A 16,944-nucleotide genomic window follows, 5' to 3' on the forward strand; every position below is an offset into this window, starting at 1 on the left:
TTTCCTTGTAATATTACAATAGAAAGTCTCTCTCTCTCTCTAATACACCCACACAATCAGCAGCTAATCTCTACAGGTACTCCCTTGATTTTGGTTAGACAGTAACACAAGAACAACAGCATACAAATACAACACATTTAATAAAAACTAACAATTATTGTTTTTTATATTTTTTTAGCCCTAGATTGTTTCGAGAAGTCTTTATGACAATTTTCACTCTGGAACATTATGCAAGAAATTGTGCTACAGCAAAATTTCACATCACAACAATCTGCACATATCTTTAATAAACACAGTTCAATTTTCATAAAGATATGTTTGGTAATCTCCATGCAATTTAAAAATGCACTTTCATACATCTTCACCAACCTTTTCTGCTGTACAAAATTATGATTTGCAACAATGCATCATTAATCAGCATTATCATCTTGAGAAAAAAAAAACAAACAAATTAAGAGAACATGTAAAAATACATCTCTTCAAACGTATTTTAAACAGATATGTATGTTACCAAGTACAAGAAGAGATTGTGCAGCCTGGTGTTTCTGCAATGGAAACTACATACTTCCCCTTTAATCATCAAGTATCATTGAGAAAGGAATTACATTTCAGATGCCAAACAATGAAAAGAGATGGCAGGACAGCAGTCTTAGCGGGATGGTAGCTTTCAAAAGAAGTGACTCATGGCCAGTGAACACTGTAAAATGCCGTACCGTACTGATTGTACTTTTATGTTATATTCCAGTCGATGGAGGCAGATCTTTTCTAACATTATGAAATGCAATAGTGATATTTAATTTTTTTTATCACAATTTAGGAGAAAAGGCTTCTGCACACTGTAACTTCACAACTTTCAAGTATTTTATGTAAAATGCCATACATATGTTGGCAGCTTTTTTTCTGACACCACACATGTCTGAAATGAGCCTGCAATTTTAGAAGTCTCATATCTGTATATGGACACTTTTATTTGGCTTAGCAAAAAAAAAAAAAAAACATCATTTCAGTAGCAGCGTTCAACAACACAAAGTAACAGTCCTTAAATAATGCTACTGTTGGCTCCTTGAGGCCTTCAGATGATTTTTAAGGCTCTTCTTACTTCAGGTGCACATACTGTGTTCCAGCCAACTTGAGAGCAAAAGTGAAATAATTGGGAGACCTCCAGCAGCAAGGCAAATTAAACAGGAGTATGAATTTCTTATGGCTTACTGTTAGCCCGTCTAAGACTATTCAGGTAAAAGCGGAACCTCTGCTGTCAAATTTCACAGCTGTCATATTTTGGGAAACATATTTAAGAATACAGGCAAGCCTTACCTTAGTCTGATTTGATATGGAGATTTACCCAAAGCCAATAAAGAACTTGAAACAAATCTAACATATTCATATTCCCCAGTAAACAAATGAAATATTTGTACGTCAATTTTAGCATCTGTCAGCAAAGTCTGGGTGAAAACTGCATCAACAGAATGATGCAGAAAAGATGAAAAATATATTTGTGATGAAGCAAGCCTGAGAGGAATGAAATGGTAAATACAAATGGACTATCACAGCTCTAACCATCCTCTATGATATGTGTTAAAAACATACATGTATTTATCTTTATGGAATAATTATGTGTGTGTGTGTGTATATATATATATATACACACACACACATATATATATCATGTGGAATCATGTTTGATCATGTGGACACAACACTTCCTCCCTCTCTGTCTCACCACACTCAGCAGAAATGAGTGGCATCTGAGAGCACACATGCACATCCATTACATTGTGATGCCAGCCATGCAGGGCATCTGTGCTGGCGGTCAAACGAAGACAACATTCGGGTGATTATCCCATCCATTCCAACTCATAATTAACGGCCTGTGTTACAAATGCCTTCTTAAAGAATGGCTAATGCCTCCAACAATTAAAAGTATTCTTTTGTTAATGACAAAGATCTCCAAAACCGTGGGGAGTACTCACATTGCCAAGAGGGAAGATAGGTCTCACATTGCAGAAAGGCTGCACAATGCCAAATAAATTTGGCACAAGAGCATTAGCAAACCTAGATATTAAAATAAGTCAAACGCCCAACATCTAAAGCTACTTTACAAAATCAATAGAAAAAATATATTTCTGAGAATTCAGGATTCAGATAAATAAATTAAACCCAAGGCAAAAAAACTGTTGCTCTACCTTAGTGAATGTTCAGTCCATACACACAGAACAGACATACAAATATGTGCAAACATGCACATACACACAAGCACACACACACACACACACACACGCACACCCACACACACACTTAGTACCAGAGTTCACATTGCATGTACAGTAAACGTCACAACTGATGTTCACTTCTTGTGTTTTTTTCATCAGGAAACATTCTACAATGTTATCTTTTTTAAAGTGCTGTATTTCAAACAGCCTCAAAAATACATACAAATAGTCTTATCACATTTGTCCTTCAGAACTTCACCAATTTTCTCCACCAACTAATCATATTTCACGATTCCACTTTCTACAAAGTTAAATTCATTTCAGATTCTGCTTTTCCTTTTTTTTTTGCAGGAAAATGTTAAACATATTGCTTTAAGAAATAAGTTTTGGTCAACCTCTTAGCTGTAATGACACCACTGTCATATTTCTTTTGAGATTGCTGTTTCATTCTTCCATTCCCATGGTTTCTTTCTTTTCTTCATTCCTTTGTTGGTTTGTTTCTCATGTAATCTGACTGAACGCAGTGAGATGTATGGGTATTGTGACACGCATGGAACTGGCTGATTGCTCTCCTTCAGAGTGGTAGCGCTGGGTTTCTGGTCCAAAGGCTAGCGTTGCTATCGGGAATGTTTGTATGCAACCTCTTTCTTCTGGACAGTCACACATGGATTCCAATGCCAAACCAGCTTCAATCAGAGGCACCCGTCTCCTCGTTTGCTCTCGTTCTGTGTTTTCCCCCACAGAATGGTCCTGAAGTTGTTTTCGTTTTCCGAGGGCATTTTGTTTCTGATTGGTTGAAGGACTGCTGTAGCGTGTGCGTGTACATGTACGTGTGAGAAGCCACGGAGGGGGATGACCCCCCTGCCTCTGTGCACTCGCGCCCCTACACACAGATCTCAATGGGCGTGGCCACCAGGATTCGGCCGCCGGCAGAATTGTCGCGGGGCACACGCTCATAGCTGTTAGTGGAGGACAGGGAGCTGTTGGTGGAGACGGAGGAGAAGTGGTGGGAGGCTGGCTCCACGATGATTCCACCTTTCGCCACGCCACAGACAGGGGACAGCGTCTGCTGCTTCATGCGGTCCACCAGCAGGTCCTCTTCAGAGGAGGAGGAGCTGAGCTCAGCCGGGTGGACGTTGCCGTTCTCGTTGTCCAGCATCCAGCAGTGGTTGAAGTAGCTGAAGACCTCCTTGACGCTGCAGCGGCGCTCCTGCTCAATGGCCAGCAGCTTGCGGAACATGCGCAGGGCCTCGTCCGTGAATCGGCGCCACTGCGAGGGGACGGAGCCCGTCCGACGCCGCTGCCACCGCACAAACTCCTCGTAGAAGGTGTCCGAGGGCAAGGCCTTCTCCCAGGGGAAGTTGCCGGTCAGCATGCAGAAGAGCAGCACCCCGAAGGCCCAGACGTCAGTGCTGTAGTCCACGCAGAAGCCCTCGTGCTTCGAGGCGTCGCACAGCTCCGGGGCTGTGTAGGGGATGGTGCCGCTCACCCGCTTCACCGGCGAGCCCGCCCGGCGCGTCATGCCGAAGTCCGACAGCTTCACCTTGCGGCATTCCTTGTCGAAAATGAGGATGTTCTCTGGCTTGATGTCGCGGTGCACCAGCTTCTTGCAGTGCAGGTAGTCCAGGGCTATAGCCACCTGGTGGACACAGCGCTTGGCCACAGTCTCAGGGAGACCCACCTGTGAGGCAATGGAGGAACAGTATAAAACATAAAGAAACAATGCCAGAAAGAAAGACCAGTAAAAACAGAATTCAGGGCTTGCCTTGCATTTAAGGGAGGAATATACTCTTCGGGTATGGGACAATGCTGACAAACATTATACAACACTACACAATATACTGACCCACTGTATGATTTTCAGGATATAATTCCATATGCAGTGTTCCTTAATCATAAACATGCACAGAAATTCTGTACGTGCTGCTCGAATTAAACCATTTTCTGAATGTACTCTTGGCTAAACAAGACTTAGCAAAGCAAAAACTGTACGCAGCTGTTCAAACTCATCTTTAGGATAGTGGACTCTATTGTTATACCCTGGTCACAATGGAAATTTCTATAAATACTCTAGCGGGTGTGAATTTATTTCATAGTGATATGAGTAGTCATCATCAACATATAACAGAAACCTCTCTAGGAATCATCAGTTCCAGCTACCTCAACTAAAACAACATGAAAAAATGTGAATATAATACTCTTTTATTTTTATTTTATGTTCTGACAGGGAGACATATAAACAAAGAAATTTGGTGAACAACAATGTAATGCAATGTATCACAGCATTTAAAGCTTGTGCTATTTTCCAATGCTCCCCTGGATGGGTTTCAACAGAAGGCATACATTATACACAAAGGAATACTTGCAATCTATATGCTCTCCTACCCTCTTATTAAGAGAGCTTTATTAGATTGACTTCTCACTGAACTGAACTGACATCCAGCTGTCCTCACCTGTGGTGGAATGATGTCGAAAAGATCTCCAGCTAGGGCATACTCCTGGGCGAAGACATAGTACTCGTCCGTTTCGAAGGCAATGCCGAACATGTTGATGATGAAGGGGCAGGGGGAGAGGTAGAGGGAGATGCTGTACTCCCTCAGGAAACTCTTCAGCTTTGTGGTTTTCTTTCGTAAGAATTTTAGGGCCATCTTTGTGCCTGAAAATGAACAACTTTTTTGTAATCAAGCCTCTTTCCACTGTGATGGCTGAGTGTCTATATTGTGTTTGTCATAATGTGCTCTACACATGATTTAACAACAAATGATAAAGTGAGTTAAACAGCTGAAATAAACTGACTTTTATGAAACTGTTATATTTTAATTAAAATGAAATTGAATTGTAAAATTATATTTAAGGCCCCTGGCATAACAACCCAGCAGTCTTTACAGAAGTCATTCTTTACATAACAGCAGAATAATAATTTGAAAGATAAGACCACAAGATCAGTCATTCTTCAAAACACAGACTTGAATTAGAGGCTTCTCTGCAGAACTACGAAATACTCTAGAAAGCACACACTTTTCCATTCTCTGCCAGTAAACTCTTTGGCTTCATATATATATGTGTAGTGTACAGGCTCTGGGAACTTGAGATAGATTGAATTGACTGGGGGAAAGTAATAAAAAGAAGATGACAGCAAATCCTCGCACTCCACAACTGCAGTCTCTTTGTACAAAGTGACAGGAACTCTAGGAATTACCGTATCAAGAGAAGTCTTGGGAGGAAATCTGCTCAAAGAACCTTTGGAAAATTACCAGGCATCCAATGAAGCTTTTTCATGTCAGCCTCTGTTCCCAAAACACTTCTCTCATGCTTCAATCCAGTCTCTGCTTCACACCCTTCACAACAAGCAACTGCAGCGATCAATGTTCGCAGCGTACAGTAGGATTCTTTAGATTGCCTCTGTGTGCCAAATGCCTTCATAATAAAATGGATGAATTATGTCATGGGCTAATCTATAATACATCAAAGAATAAGCCACTAGATTCTTTGTTCCTTAAATTAAGATTTTGAAAGAGTCAGAAGTTGCCTTTGTATGGGAGCTAAAATCATGCAATCATATTAAAATCTTTTTATCATATTATCAGTTCTTAATATCACAGCAATTGGCGGTTGCTATAACTAAAAATAACAAATCTTTAACATATGTTTCACAGTCATATCTTGTTGTCATAATAAATTTGCATTATAAAGCCAGCATGTCTCTAGCATGAAGGCTGTTATTCTCTGTTACAAGCCAGTCCGCTTCAGTGATACTGCAAGGCTGCGTAATGGAAACATTAGGCAGTAAAGCTGCTCATACCACAAATACAGTTCAACTGATCTCAGATGACTGGGAGAGAATTTTTGAGTCTGTCAACTGGAATGGATATAAAGAGCTCAGCCATGGGATTCAGGAGGCTAACAGTACAGCCTTCCAGGTTTTCCACTAAACGTTCCATGTCCAGGACTGCAGCAGGCTGCGGACAGCGCATGTCAGTGTAAAAGCGGAGGCTGGCTGGGAGCCATGTCACAACTGAAAGCCTGCTCTTTCACTGCTCTACGAAAGCAGCGTAGACAGATTTGCTAAATACTGTACACTGGCCTGACGTCAATATCATGGCTTACTGTTGAATTACATTCATGGACAAATGACTACAGTTTTAATTATTTGCTTCAAAAAGCAAGCCTAATGCAGAGCATGGCTCACGTATTTGTTTCTGAGGGGCTATGATTCAGACTGTCACAACCAGCAAATAACAATTCTTTCTCACCTCTCTGCCACTGTTTGGACAGATGTGCATTGATATAATGTGATATGCAATCTAGAAATTACTCTTGCATCAGTGCCTATCTTTAAAACACCCATCTATGTATTTCCTAGATTTGAGCTTTAATTAATTCCTGAAAGTGCTCTTCTTAGAAAGATTAAAACTGATGCATACAAAACGCGCATACAGAAAGGTTTCCAAAATTTCACAAAATGAAAACCATGTTCAAAAATGTCAAAAATGTTTAATGTTATATGTTGAACATGTGTGTTTTCACGTCACTCGATGGACCAAACTCACCCCTGATTTTATGGATAACCAGGTCCACCTTGCCGTAGGTGCCCTTGCCCAGCTCTCGGATGACCTCATAGTATTTGTTGACCTCTAGCTTCTCTAGGTTCTGGGCTGCAATGAGCTGCAGTTCCTCCAGAATGTCAATGGACGCCCGAGACACAAGGGGAGAGGAGCTCATTCTCACAGAAGGATAGGCCGGGAGTGGAGGAGGTTGATCAGCTGGTTGATGTTACTGGGCAGGAAAGGAGAAAAAAAAACATGCTTTGCTACAAGATCATGGCAAAAAAGGTGTTTAACTGGCACTGCACAAGTCACCACATTATGAAAATGAAGGCATCCACTGCTCAATAAACATGTATGGTTAGATGGTCATAGCAATAGTGAAGTTATGTTATATACATTCAAGCATTTTACTATACTATAGTGAAATAACAGGAGAATGCTACATTTACATTTTAGAGCAAATTACAGGTTAATGTGGATCCATTTATAATGTATTTATTATTATACCTTCCATTTTGGGGAAATGCTTATTAAAGTACGCATTTAACATTTTAACTCAAAATCTCCCCACAAAATGTGCATGATGCACTTTTTTGATACAACCATATTATTAATATTTCATCTTCAGCCTCCAAGAATCATTAAAGCAGCACTAGTCAGAACTTTGACTTCATTCAGTAATACATCTAAAAATGCACTCTGCTGAAACACACACAAAATGGCAAATATCTTCTCTCTCAAATCATAGGGCACCATCAGCTTAGCAAAATTTAGGTGGTTTAAAAGAAAATACCAAAAAGAATTTAATATTTCATAAATAAGCAATATTGGGACAATATTCACAACAAATTCACAACACCTCAATGAAACAACAGAAAATTTCACAAAATTGTTCACAAATATATTTTACCATGTACACATAACATACAGTTTAGTTGCCATTCAACAAACCACAGTAATTTTTTCATGTTATTTGTTAGTTGTTAAGAATAATTAGTCAGCATGCTCTTGAGGGCATTGTATGTACACAACATTTGCCCTTGTATTGCCCCTGCATGCTGCAGTATAGTTATTTTTAGCTTTGGAGGAAAGTTTTTTGCAAATGAACAAGATTTTCTCTGCCTTGATGTTCTGACCTATTCGTCAGCCTGGCATCTCACAGTTCAATGATTATTTTTCTGTGGGTGAGACAAAGTACAACTCAGCATTATGTCATTGAAAATGTTGTACATGTGGTAAGCTCACTCAGCTGCAGTACTATCAAAAAACAAGGCCATACATTCTATTCTTCCCATCTACACATCACCAAGAATTATTTCCACTGCTCCTTTTAAAGAGTGGATGATTATTTCTTTCTGTTGTTGTAATAAACAAATTTTAGCTTCAGTTAAGCTACTCTTTCATAAGTCCAACTTCCTGTATACTGATTTAACCTTTGCCTTCTGTTGTGGTTTGCAGCTGAAACTTCAAAGCATTTCCAGCTCAGAAAAATTCAGGAAGAAAAAGGCAAAAACAAAGAAATACAACAATATAACTGCCTTTCCTGGAAAACAATCTGTCATCTTCAAGGGTTTTATTTATTTATTTGTAACCTTCTACAAAACCAGGCTGTGTCCTTTAACTGAAAATCTGGCCCTTGTTACATAAGACCATATATCACCTGGCTATTGCAAAGTATGATTGAGGTGATGCAGGGCTACGTTGAAGATGAAAAGACGGCTGCGGTGGCAACAGGCAGTGGTCTCCTCTCCAGGCCACAGTGTGGTGAGCACTGCAGCTGCCGTGTACATTGGAAAACATTTGTTACTGCTAGACATCAGAAGCGCTTAGTTTGCACCGCAGGTTACAGCACATGACAGCCATGTTGGTTTTGAAGAGATTGTTCTGTTTTCTCTTTTTTTGTTTTCTATTCCATAGAAATACATCAACCTTACCCTTCAGTTCTTTCCGGCAGACCAACAAAATCTTGATTCTTATATTTGAGATCGCTTTCTATTTGAAGCCAACAATCCAATAACCTGGAGGTGGACTTATTAAACAGACTTCCAACAGTGTTGGCAGCTATTATAAGCGCTCCTTTCACTGTGTGTACAGGCACATCTCTGTCCAAAACAAAATGGAAGCTGTGTTCCTGCCATTATGATTCATAGGGTCAGAGCTTATTCCAGCTTCTGTGCCGTAAAAAACAACTTCACACAGCAGTAGAGGATGCCAGTCTGTCACAGGGCCATTACCCCCAATCCATCTCCGTAATGCTGAGTGCCAAGCAGGGAAACGGTATGTACCATTTTGAGGTCCTTTGGTGTGACCCAGGGACTCCACCCACAGCCTTTCATTCAGAGGGCGTGCATCATTCACAGACCTGGGAGCCAGAGTCACTATCTGCTTCTTGTATCCAATGACATTTACCCACTGGCCTATGTTCCCACTGATCTTCATCACCCACAACACTGCACTTTGCTGACAGTTCTGCAGTACCCTTCCTCTAGCGCACAGGGTTAACAGATCTCTGAATGAATAAACAACCAATTAACAGCCATGGTGGCTGTGCAGAATTACCATTAATGTAAATTCTCATTATGAAAGGGAGCGCGAGCTGAATGAGGCAGGAAGTGTCTGACACATCCCTTCTGTTTGTGCTGTTTGTGTGTGAGGATCATTCAAGGAGTATGGAGCTGCGGACCCCCTGCTGGCTGCTGACACCCCCCCCCCACACACACACACACACACACACACACACACACACACACACACAGACCACCCTCATTCAGCCCTGCACCTTCCCACTGGGATTAAGGAGCGCCAGGTAACCTCACACGTGCACAGCCGCAGCTGTGAGCCAGACCCCGTGCCACTGCTGCTCTGACAAATCAAGGGCTTAAGATGAGAGAGAGAGAAAAAAAAAAAAAGCAAGCCAAGCAAGGCAATTAAAAAGCATGTCTTTGCTGCAGACTAAGCCAATGCTGGCAGATGGCTTTGTCACTGGAATATTCATGTCGCTACAGTCCCCAGGAGGGCTTCTGAGAGTACTGAGCTGTGCTCATTACGGAGGGAGGCACTGGCTGTTTTCCTCAATGGGCATCAGCTTATTTGCATGCCACCCCAGCAACAGCATTGCTACCTGTGTACCTGAGTGCACGCGCTCGCAGTAATGAAGGTACTTCACAAAAAAAGTTGTGTACTGCTAAATGGTATCCTTTGAGTTCTGTACTATGCTCTTTTTTTGGTGGGTGTCAGGATGTGAGCGCTACACAGTCGCTTACATTTGAAATGACTGCTGGAGGCATAGCGAGAATCCCAGGGTGAGGAGGTCCCAGTGCCTCTGCCTTTGAAAAGAGGGCCAATTTCAAGCTGTGGCATTCTGTTCATATCCTGACTCTTCAAGCAAGACGGAGTTTACTCTAATATTATATTTAATCTAATGTGGGTAAGCTCACACAAGCTGACCTAACACCACTTGATTTCGGAGAAACAATGTTGCACTGGCTGAAGCTGTGCACCAGGTTTTCAGCATTTGTTATAGTGTGAAACAATGCATTGTGTGTCTTCTCCCCATTTGCTGTATTGATGCTGACATTGACATATTATGATGTAGCTTTAGCTGGGCTGAACAAGCACTGTTGGTCTTCAATATGTCAAAACACGTCAGTTTATATTTTATAAAAAGACAGAAGCTCGACAGCGGTGAACCAATGAGTCACGTTCAGTGAAAGGGAAATGTGCATTCACACTGCGGCTGGAGCGAGCACAGACCGTGTGCGGCGACTTGCTTTGACAGTTGAATCATGGCGTGTTCTGCATCAACACTGTGGGTGTGGACACAGCATCACACAGGCACATTTGTGTTCAGTTTTATGGCCTCTCTTCATGATTTTAGGGCAAACTTCACATTAAATGAGAGCCTCATTAGAGATTCTGGTGAGATCATGATGAGGCTGAGATAAAAGCAGGGCCAGCTCTAAAACTGCTGAGCAATGGGCGTCTGCTTCCTGCTTATTCACAGCCACCAGCACCCCCCTCCCCTCCCCACACCCAAAAAGGAACAATGCTGGAAGAATCTTCACAGTAACGGCAAATCGACCTTTGATGTTTGCCAAATCCCATCCTGTAGCAAGTGCGGTTGACAACACCAGCATTTAGTACTAATAATCATCTCTACAGTTAAATCAATAAATGCAGGACTGTTTGGGGCAATAAAAATGAGAAAATGTCTGTGCATTGAACAACAACAACCCTACTGCAGGTGTCTCAAACAGGTTCATAATTGACTCTCTTCCATTAAGAAATGAGACATGGTAGTTTTTTTGTCATCACTGCATTCCAGATTACTATAATACATCTGGATAAATCCTGTAAGGATTATTCAGTCAGTAATATTACTACAGGCAGATTAATCCACATCAAAACATCCAACATGCTGTTGGAGAACTAGTCCTCTTTGCAAATTGCCTTTTTAATGCTTTTCCAATAACCTGGTTTATTTTTTGTGCTCTCAAGTATATTACATAATTTGTTGTTATTGAATTGATAAACATGTTGGTCTGGTATATTTCCATTTCATTATTGTGGGTTAGTTGAAAACAAGCACTTAAAATGTGAGCATTTTTTCATCTATATATACTGCAGCATAGAAAAGAGTTGCCACGCCTCATAATGCTATTAATGGTAATGTCACCAGAAACAACCTATGACATCTTTAGCACCACATTGGAGAATAAATGGCAATCCTCAGTGTACTGTGGCGGTTGGACTCATACCAGTCAATGAACAATTGCTGTCACCTGGAAATTCAACCCATGGGTAATAGTTACATCCACTAGACTCCCACATAATGATGTTATCACCAATATTGAAAAACACGTCAGCTCAAGTACACAAGTCTGTGATCAACTGTAACAATTAGCAAAAGCTAATGTGTGCCTGCTGTTGGTGTGATCCCTGGCTGGCTCCCTCTCCAGCTCTCTAAAGAGCCCATCTCTAAAGACACCTGAGGTAGCTTTCAAGAAACAATTGACAGACACACACATGAGATTCAAAAACCTGTCATGGAGATTGCACACCACTTCTGAAGCTAAACCCGCACCTCCCTCTCCAGGCAACCTCCCTGATCCCAAATCTCTGCAAATAGCAGCCAGTCTGACAGCTCCTCCACTGCAGTGGCTACTTGTCTATGTATACAGAAAAAAAGGATTCATGCTTCAGCTTGTCCTCCATTACATTAAAACCATTTGATAAACAGCGATTTGCGAAATGGCTTTGACCCTCAGCGGCCAATCGTGTGGAATTCATTTAGCAGCAATGTGTGCTGCTTTTTAGCACCTTGATGGAGGGGATGGAGCCTCATCTCCACTGTGCTGTGTTCAGACCACAGGGGTGTGAAAGTGAGCGGCTAAATGAGGAATCCTGCCTGCGCTTCCATGTTCGTTTGATGAGCGTGCTCATACGAACACACACCAGAATTAATGAGGAAGCAGAGCGCCACCAAGACTACAGAACCACAGTGAGGCGGCCCAGCACAATGACTCTTTGTCACTGCGAGAACACAGATAATGAAGAGCCTTGATGGAAACCACCAGAATGAGTTTAGTCCAACAGGACAGAATTCACCACTCTCACAGGATAGTACATACACAATTACAATAACACGCCTATTTGGCAGCAGGTGAATTAGTTTTTTTTACTCTGTAGGAAGAGGTCATATTTTTTATATGGTGATGCTAAATAGGAAAATAAAACATCATACTGAAACATTGTGTATTCATTTTGTGGCAGTAAACACTATAACTGACCTAGATTCTTATCCAGTACAGAATGTGTCATAAGCCTTTTTTTTTATTATATTAGCAATCTTAATGATTTAGAGCACAAGGGCTTTCTTCAGTAGATGTATCTGAAGAACTCATCAGATACATAATGGAGAAGAGCATGGAATGAGAAAATACTCCTCTGGAAGCCTGAAACATAAATCACTACGTTCAATATTGTTTTATAAAAAGAGATGCCGAATGTGAAATCAAGAGCTTTGATAAAAATAAATAAATGAATACATAAATAAATTAATTAAATAAAAGGTGTCATGGAAGGAGTTGCCCAGCAACATCAGATCTCACTCAATGCACTTCAGCATATCATATGCAGTCTTTCTCAATACTATTTTAAAAACATACAATATTTGTATCAACTTCGGTTTTGTTTCTACTAGATGCAGCTCATTTAATGCATTCAGATAAATGGGCTCTCTAAGAACCCATGTGATCTGTTCATCATACAAATCATTCCTTCCCCACAGCTTCTGTTAATAATTCCCCACCTTAAACTTGAACTGTTTCAAATGACTTGCTAATGCATTGTAATTTCATTAGGAAGTACAGTATAACACAGGAATATTGGCTTTGTATGAGGTCAGGTAAGACAAACAGAACTGCCAGGCCTCCATTTCCAATACCTTTAAAAAAACAAGTAACAGAAAGACATCCAAATTATCTTCATTATTTCCTACTTCACCACAAATGTATTGCTGTCCGTGACACTTATTTTCTCAAACAACAATTAATTTGAGCTATTTCAAATAAACTAGATTTTTCAGTGGATATTAACTGCTAAAATTTCATATAATGTTCAAAGTTCAAAAGTACATTTGATATATATTTATTACTGGAGGCATGTGTGGTATGTTATCATTAGGGGTGCAGGGGCGTTAACCTTGATTCTGTAAAATACAGGTGCAGGTATCGTTACTAGGCTTAAATTAAATCCATTTCCTGGTAATAACATTGTGCACTTTCACTGCACCCAGCTGAGCATGTGTAAGACCACCGCACCGGGGTCCTGGGGACCTTTAGACAGCCCCTCCAGTCTAGGAAGCCCCTGGTCCCCCTGCTCCTCTCTGTGGCGTCTGTGCTGGCCTGTGGGCTGCTGGCTCTGGGTGGTGATGCCCCTGGAGCATTTGTGGAGTTCTGAAGCACATCAAAGGGTCTGGCCTGGCTGCACCTCCTTTGTGTTTGCTCAGTCACAGATCAGGGGAGACAGTAGCTGTTCTGCCTGATCTCTGCTGCCACAGAGAGTGTTCACCCAAAAAACCAAGGACACAGGAGCCATAGAAAACCAGCAGCCAATCAATGCGGTCACTAAAGATGTTTGCTCTGGCGCATAGAATCAATGTGATGATCCGAAAGGTGGTCCTTTTTTTTTTTAAAGGAAAAGCACTGTCCTTTCAATAGTTTTTTATGTCAGCCACTCATGTTTTTTTCACTCTTTTTCTTCATTTTCCTGCCTGTTATGTGTAAAGCAACATGTAGACAAGTAAGCAAATGTGCTGCCAGCGATCTGCACCCTGTGTTAAGCAGATCGGTTAGTGTGGTGTGCTGCAGGCTTCTGTCCGCTAGAGGCCATTCAGGAATAAGCCCCTTGTTTGAGGAGAGGACAGATCACAGCAAACAGCTCCTCAGAGCCAAGGCTTTGCTCTGTTCTTCCTCTGTTTGTTGGGTGTCGAAGCAGCTCAACCCACCCCAAGGGCAGACATGACCCACAGCCACCACCAGGCCTGGACAGAGCCCTCGCAGCTGAGCAAGAATGCCCATAGCACAACCAGCTTGGCAGTATTTCCAGTCCCCGGAACAGGGTATAAACACAGATGGAGAAGGAGACAGCTACTGATTAGGCTGTGCTGACTGCTCAGACGGCAGAATGTGAGGACACACACACACACACTGTCAATGCAGTGTAATTACAATACAGAGCAAAGTGACTGTATCACTGCATTAGAATGTACCAGTTTATGTGTTTGTGTGTGTGTGTGCGCGTGTGTGTGTGTGTGTGTGTGTGTGTGTGTAATGTGTAAGAGAGACAGTGGGTGGTAGGGAGGGAATGTGTTTGACCATCAGTGTGAGTGTTTGTACAAGTATGTAATTGGAAATGTGTGAGAGATTCTGTGTGTCTGAGAAAGAGGTGGGGAAGAAGGAAGAGGGAGAGACAGCAGGAGCAGGAGAGAGGGAGGGACTGAGAGATTGTGAGAGCATTGAGTGTATATGTACAGCCCGTCACAGGGGACGCAGTCACCTGTACAGTTTTTGGTTTGCACTAGTGTGGGTATTTGTTTGTACATATGTGTGTGACAAATGGTGAAATAAACAACCCTTTTGTCATCAAATATCAATGCCCACTGGATTACCTTTGTATGCGAGTCTCAATAAATAACGTTTTTGCTTTTTTGCAGGTTATGTCCCTGTGAACATTAAAATATGTAAATTATTACAAGGAAGTTCATGTAATCTAGCTATATAATTTTCATGGTGTAATTGTTAATGTTGCACAACTTCGGTTAGAGACAGCCATTGTTCTCAACTAGACTGCTTGCTTCACATTTTACACTGCCATTGTAAACATGCATGCAAATGCAAACAATAAAGACCAAATAAATATTCAAAACTGCATCGATACATTCTCTTAAATCGCATCCACTGCTGACGAATTAAATCCAATCGTTGATATTATGATGTTTTTTGGGAAAAAAAAAAAACAGTTCAAAATGAACATCAGGTACAACCACATATCTTAACATAAAAATTACGAATTAATGATGCATTGCATTAATATTACATTACGTAACCCATGGACAGGTAAATGTATATTAAATCCAAACCAAATTCACAAGCGGCGGTTCATACGAGTATGCTATTAACAATGGCGATTTAAAATAACACAGTATAGCTGATTATATGATTGTTATTCACCCGGTTACTTACCATTCGATCCGTAACAAACACGGGGCTTCTCACTGTCTCTCCATTTAAAACAGAATATGTAGCCAATTTACAAGGGACATTAGGCGGTTATGGTCTTCCCTCTCATGTATCTGCCTTTGCGGCTCCAGATAATTATATTGATTGAAGCACAGTCTAGCACAATTTCACCTTGCTCGAGAGCCGATGCCTCTGTCAGGCTTCCTTGCGCTGCCCTATTGTCTCCGCATCGCTCCTGGATGAAGATCGCAGCCAAGCAAAGAAGCTGCGAAACCTCCAGCCCCCCGCGTCCGTCGGCCAATAGCAGCGCAGATCAAGCAGTGGCGAACCCTGCCTGCTCGCTTCCTCCAGGAACGGTCTTCTGTCTCCGTCCAGATTAGGAACGCTCAACGCATCACTATGCGTAATGAATTGGGAATAAATCTGCACGGCACTGGGCATTTAAATCGAAACATGTAATGCAAAACACAGCATTCTTACCCAGTGCGTCGATTTCAATGAAACAGCCCTTACCCCCGAGCAGCATGAAAACTAATTAACGTGAACTATAATTTGGTCACTGGGAAATAAGAAACTAATTAAAGGAACTAAGATGGGTGAAGTGGTATTAAAACATGATTTCCCGCAATAGATAGGTAACCCTAACATTCGCAGTCATGCAAAAAATAATGATTACAGAGAAACTAAGCATGTCAGTGCAAATATTGCAGTGCTTATTCAATGCAAACTAAACATGAATGAGTTTTATGAAAACTTGGCATGCCTTAAGCATTTTGATTTTAATTTCAGCTACTTCTGCATTAGCTCGTTTCTAATGTACAAGGCTATTAGTTGCTGAAACGCCCTACATACATTATGGTGTTCCACATGAGCCGCTGACCAGGGATTGGCCAGCAGAGGTTGGCATTATTCCCCTGAGTAGGCTTGCCGGTTAAAACCCGTCGATCTGCGTCAAACCGAACTGGAGTTTTGTCCATTGTTCATGAAAGGTGGAATCGCAAGACAGTGTCCTCTCCTTGTATACCTTGATATAGTTTCAAATATTTGTTGCGAATTATTACAGATAAATTGCGTCACATTTATTGTAAGACTTTCTCTCCCGGCTGTTTTCCACACATCCTGCTGCAGCGCTCACTCATACACGTTGTCGATAAACTGGAAAACCGTTGGGTAACTGTTAAGCCATTTACAATTATATGAAAGCAATCCGTGTTCTTTAATTATTGTTTTTATATGTCATGCTTATTGAACTCTAGGCTTTCTCTGATCGTAATAACACACTTCAGCAAATAATAGACACAAAATAAAAAATCTAAACATTCAAGTACCATATTGCAATCACATAATTTCTTTAAAATAAACAAATGAAAGCATTACAATCAAATGATAAAATTCACGTTATAACCATTAATATTTCCCACATTTTTTGAAGTTTTAGCTTTGAAG

The 16,944-nt window shown here is 41.1% G+C and overlaps 1 protein-coding gene across 1 annotated transcript; it reads right to left on the minus strand.

Moving 5' to 3' along the window:
• Nucleotides 1–1,633: 1,633 nt before the first annotated feature.
• On the minus strand, nucleotides 1,634–15,804 carry bsk146 (brain specific kinase 146). The gene is made up of 4 exons (XM_036547042.1): nucleotides 15,502–15,804; nucleotides 6,761–6,986; nucleotides 4,664–4,866; nucleotides 1,634–3,891 (listed from the first exon to the last, which is right to left on the minus strand). The coding sequence occupies exons 2-4, from the start codon at nucleotides 6,930–6,932 to the stop codon at nucleotides 3,094–3,096; spliced, it is 1,173 nt and encodes a 390-aa protein (XP_036402935.1). The 5' UTR covers nucleotides 6,933–6,986; nucleotides 15,502–15,804; the 3' UTR covers nucleotides 1,634–3,093.
• Nucleotides 15,805–16,944: the final 1,140 nt, after the last annotated feature.

Source organism: Megalops cyprinoides, chromosome 1 (assembly GCF_013368585.1).
Source record: "Megalops cyprinoides isolate fMegCyp1 chromosome 1, fMegCyp1.pri, whole genome shotgun sequence".
Classification (NCBI taxonomy): domain Eukaryota; kingdom Metazoa; phylum Chordata; class Actinopteri; order Elopiformes; family Megalopidae; genus Megalops; species Megalops cyprinoides.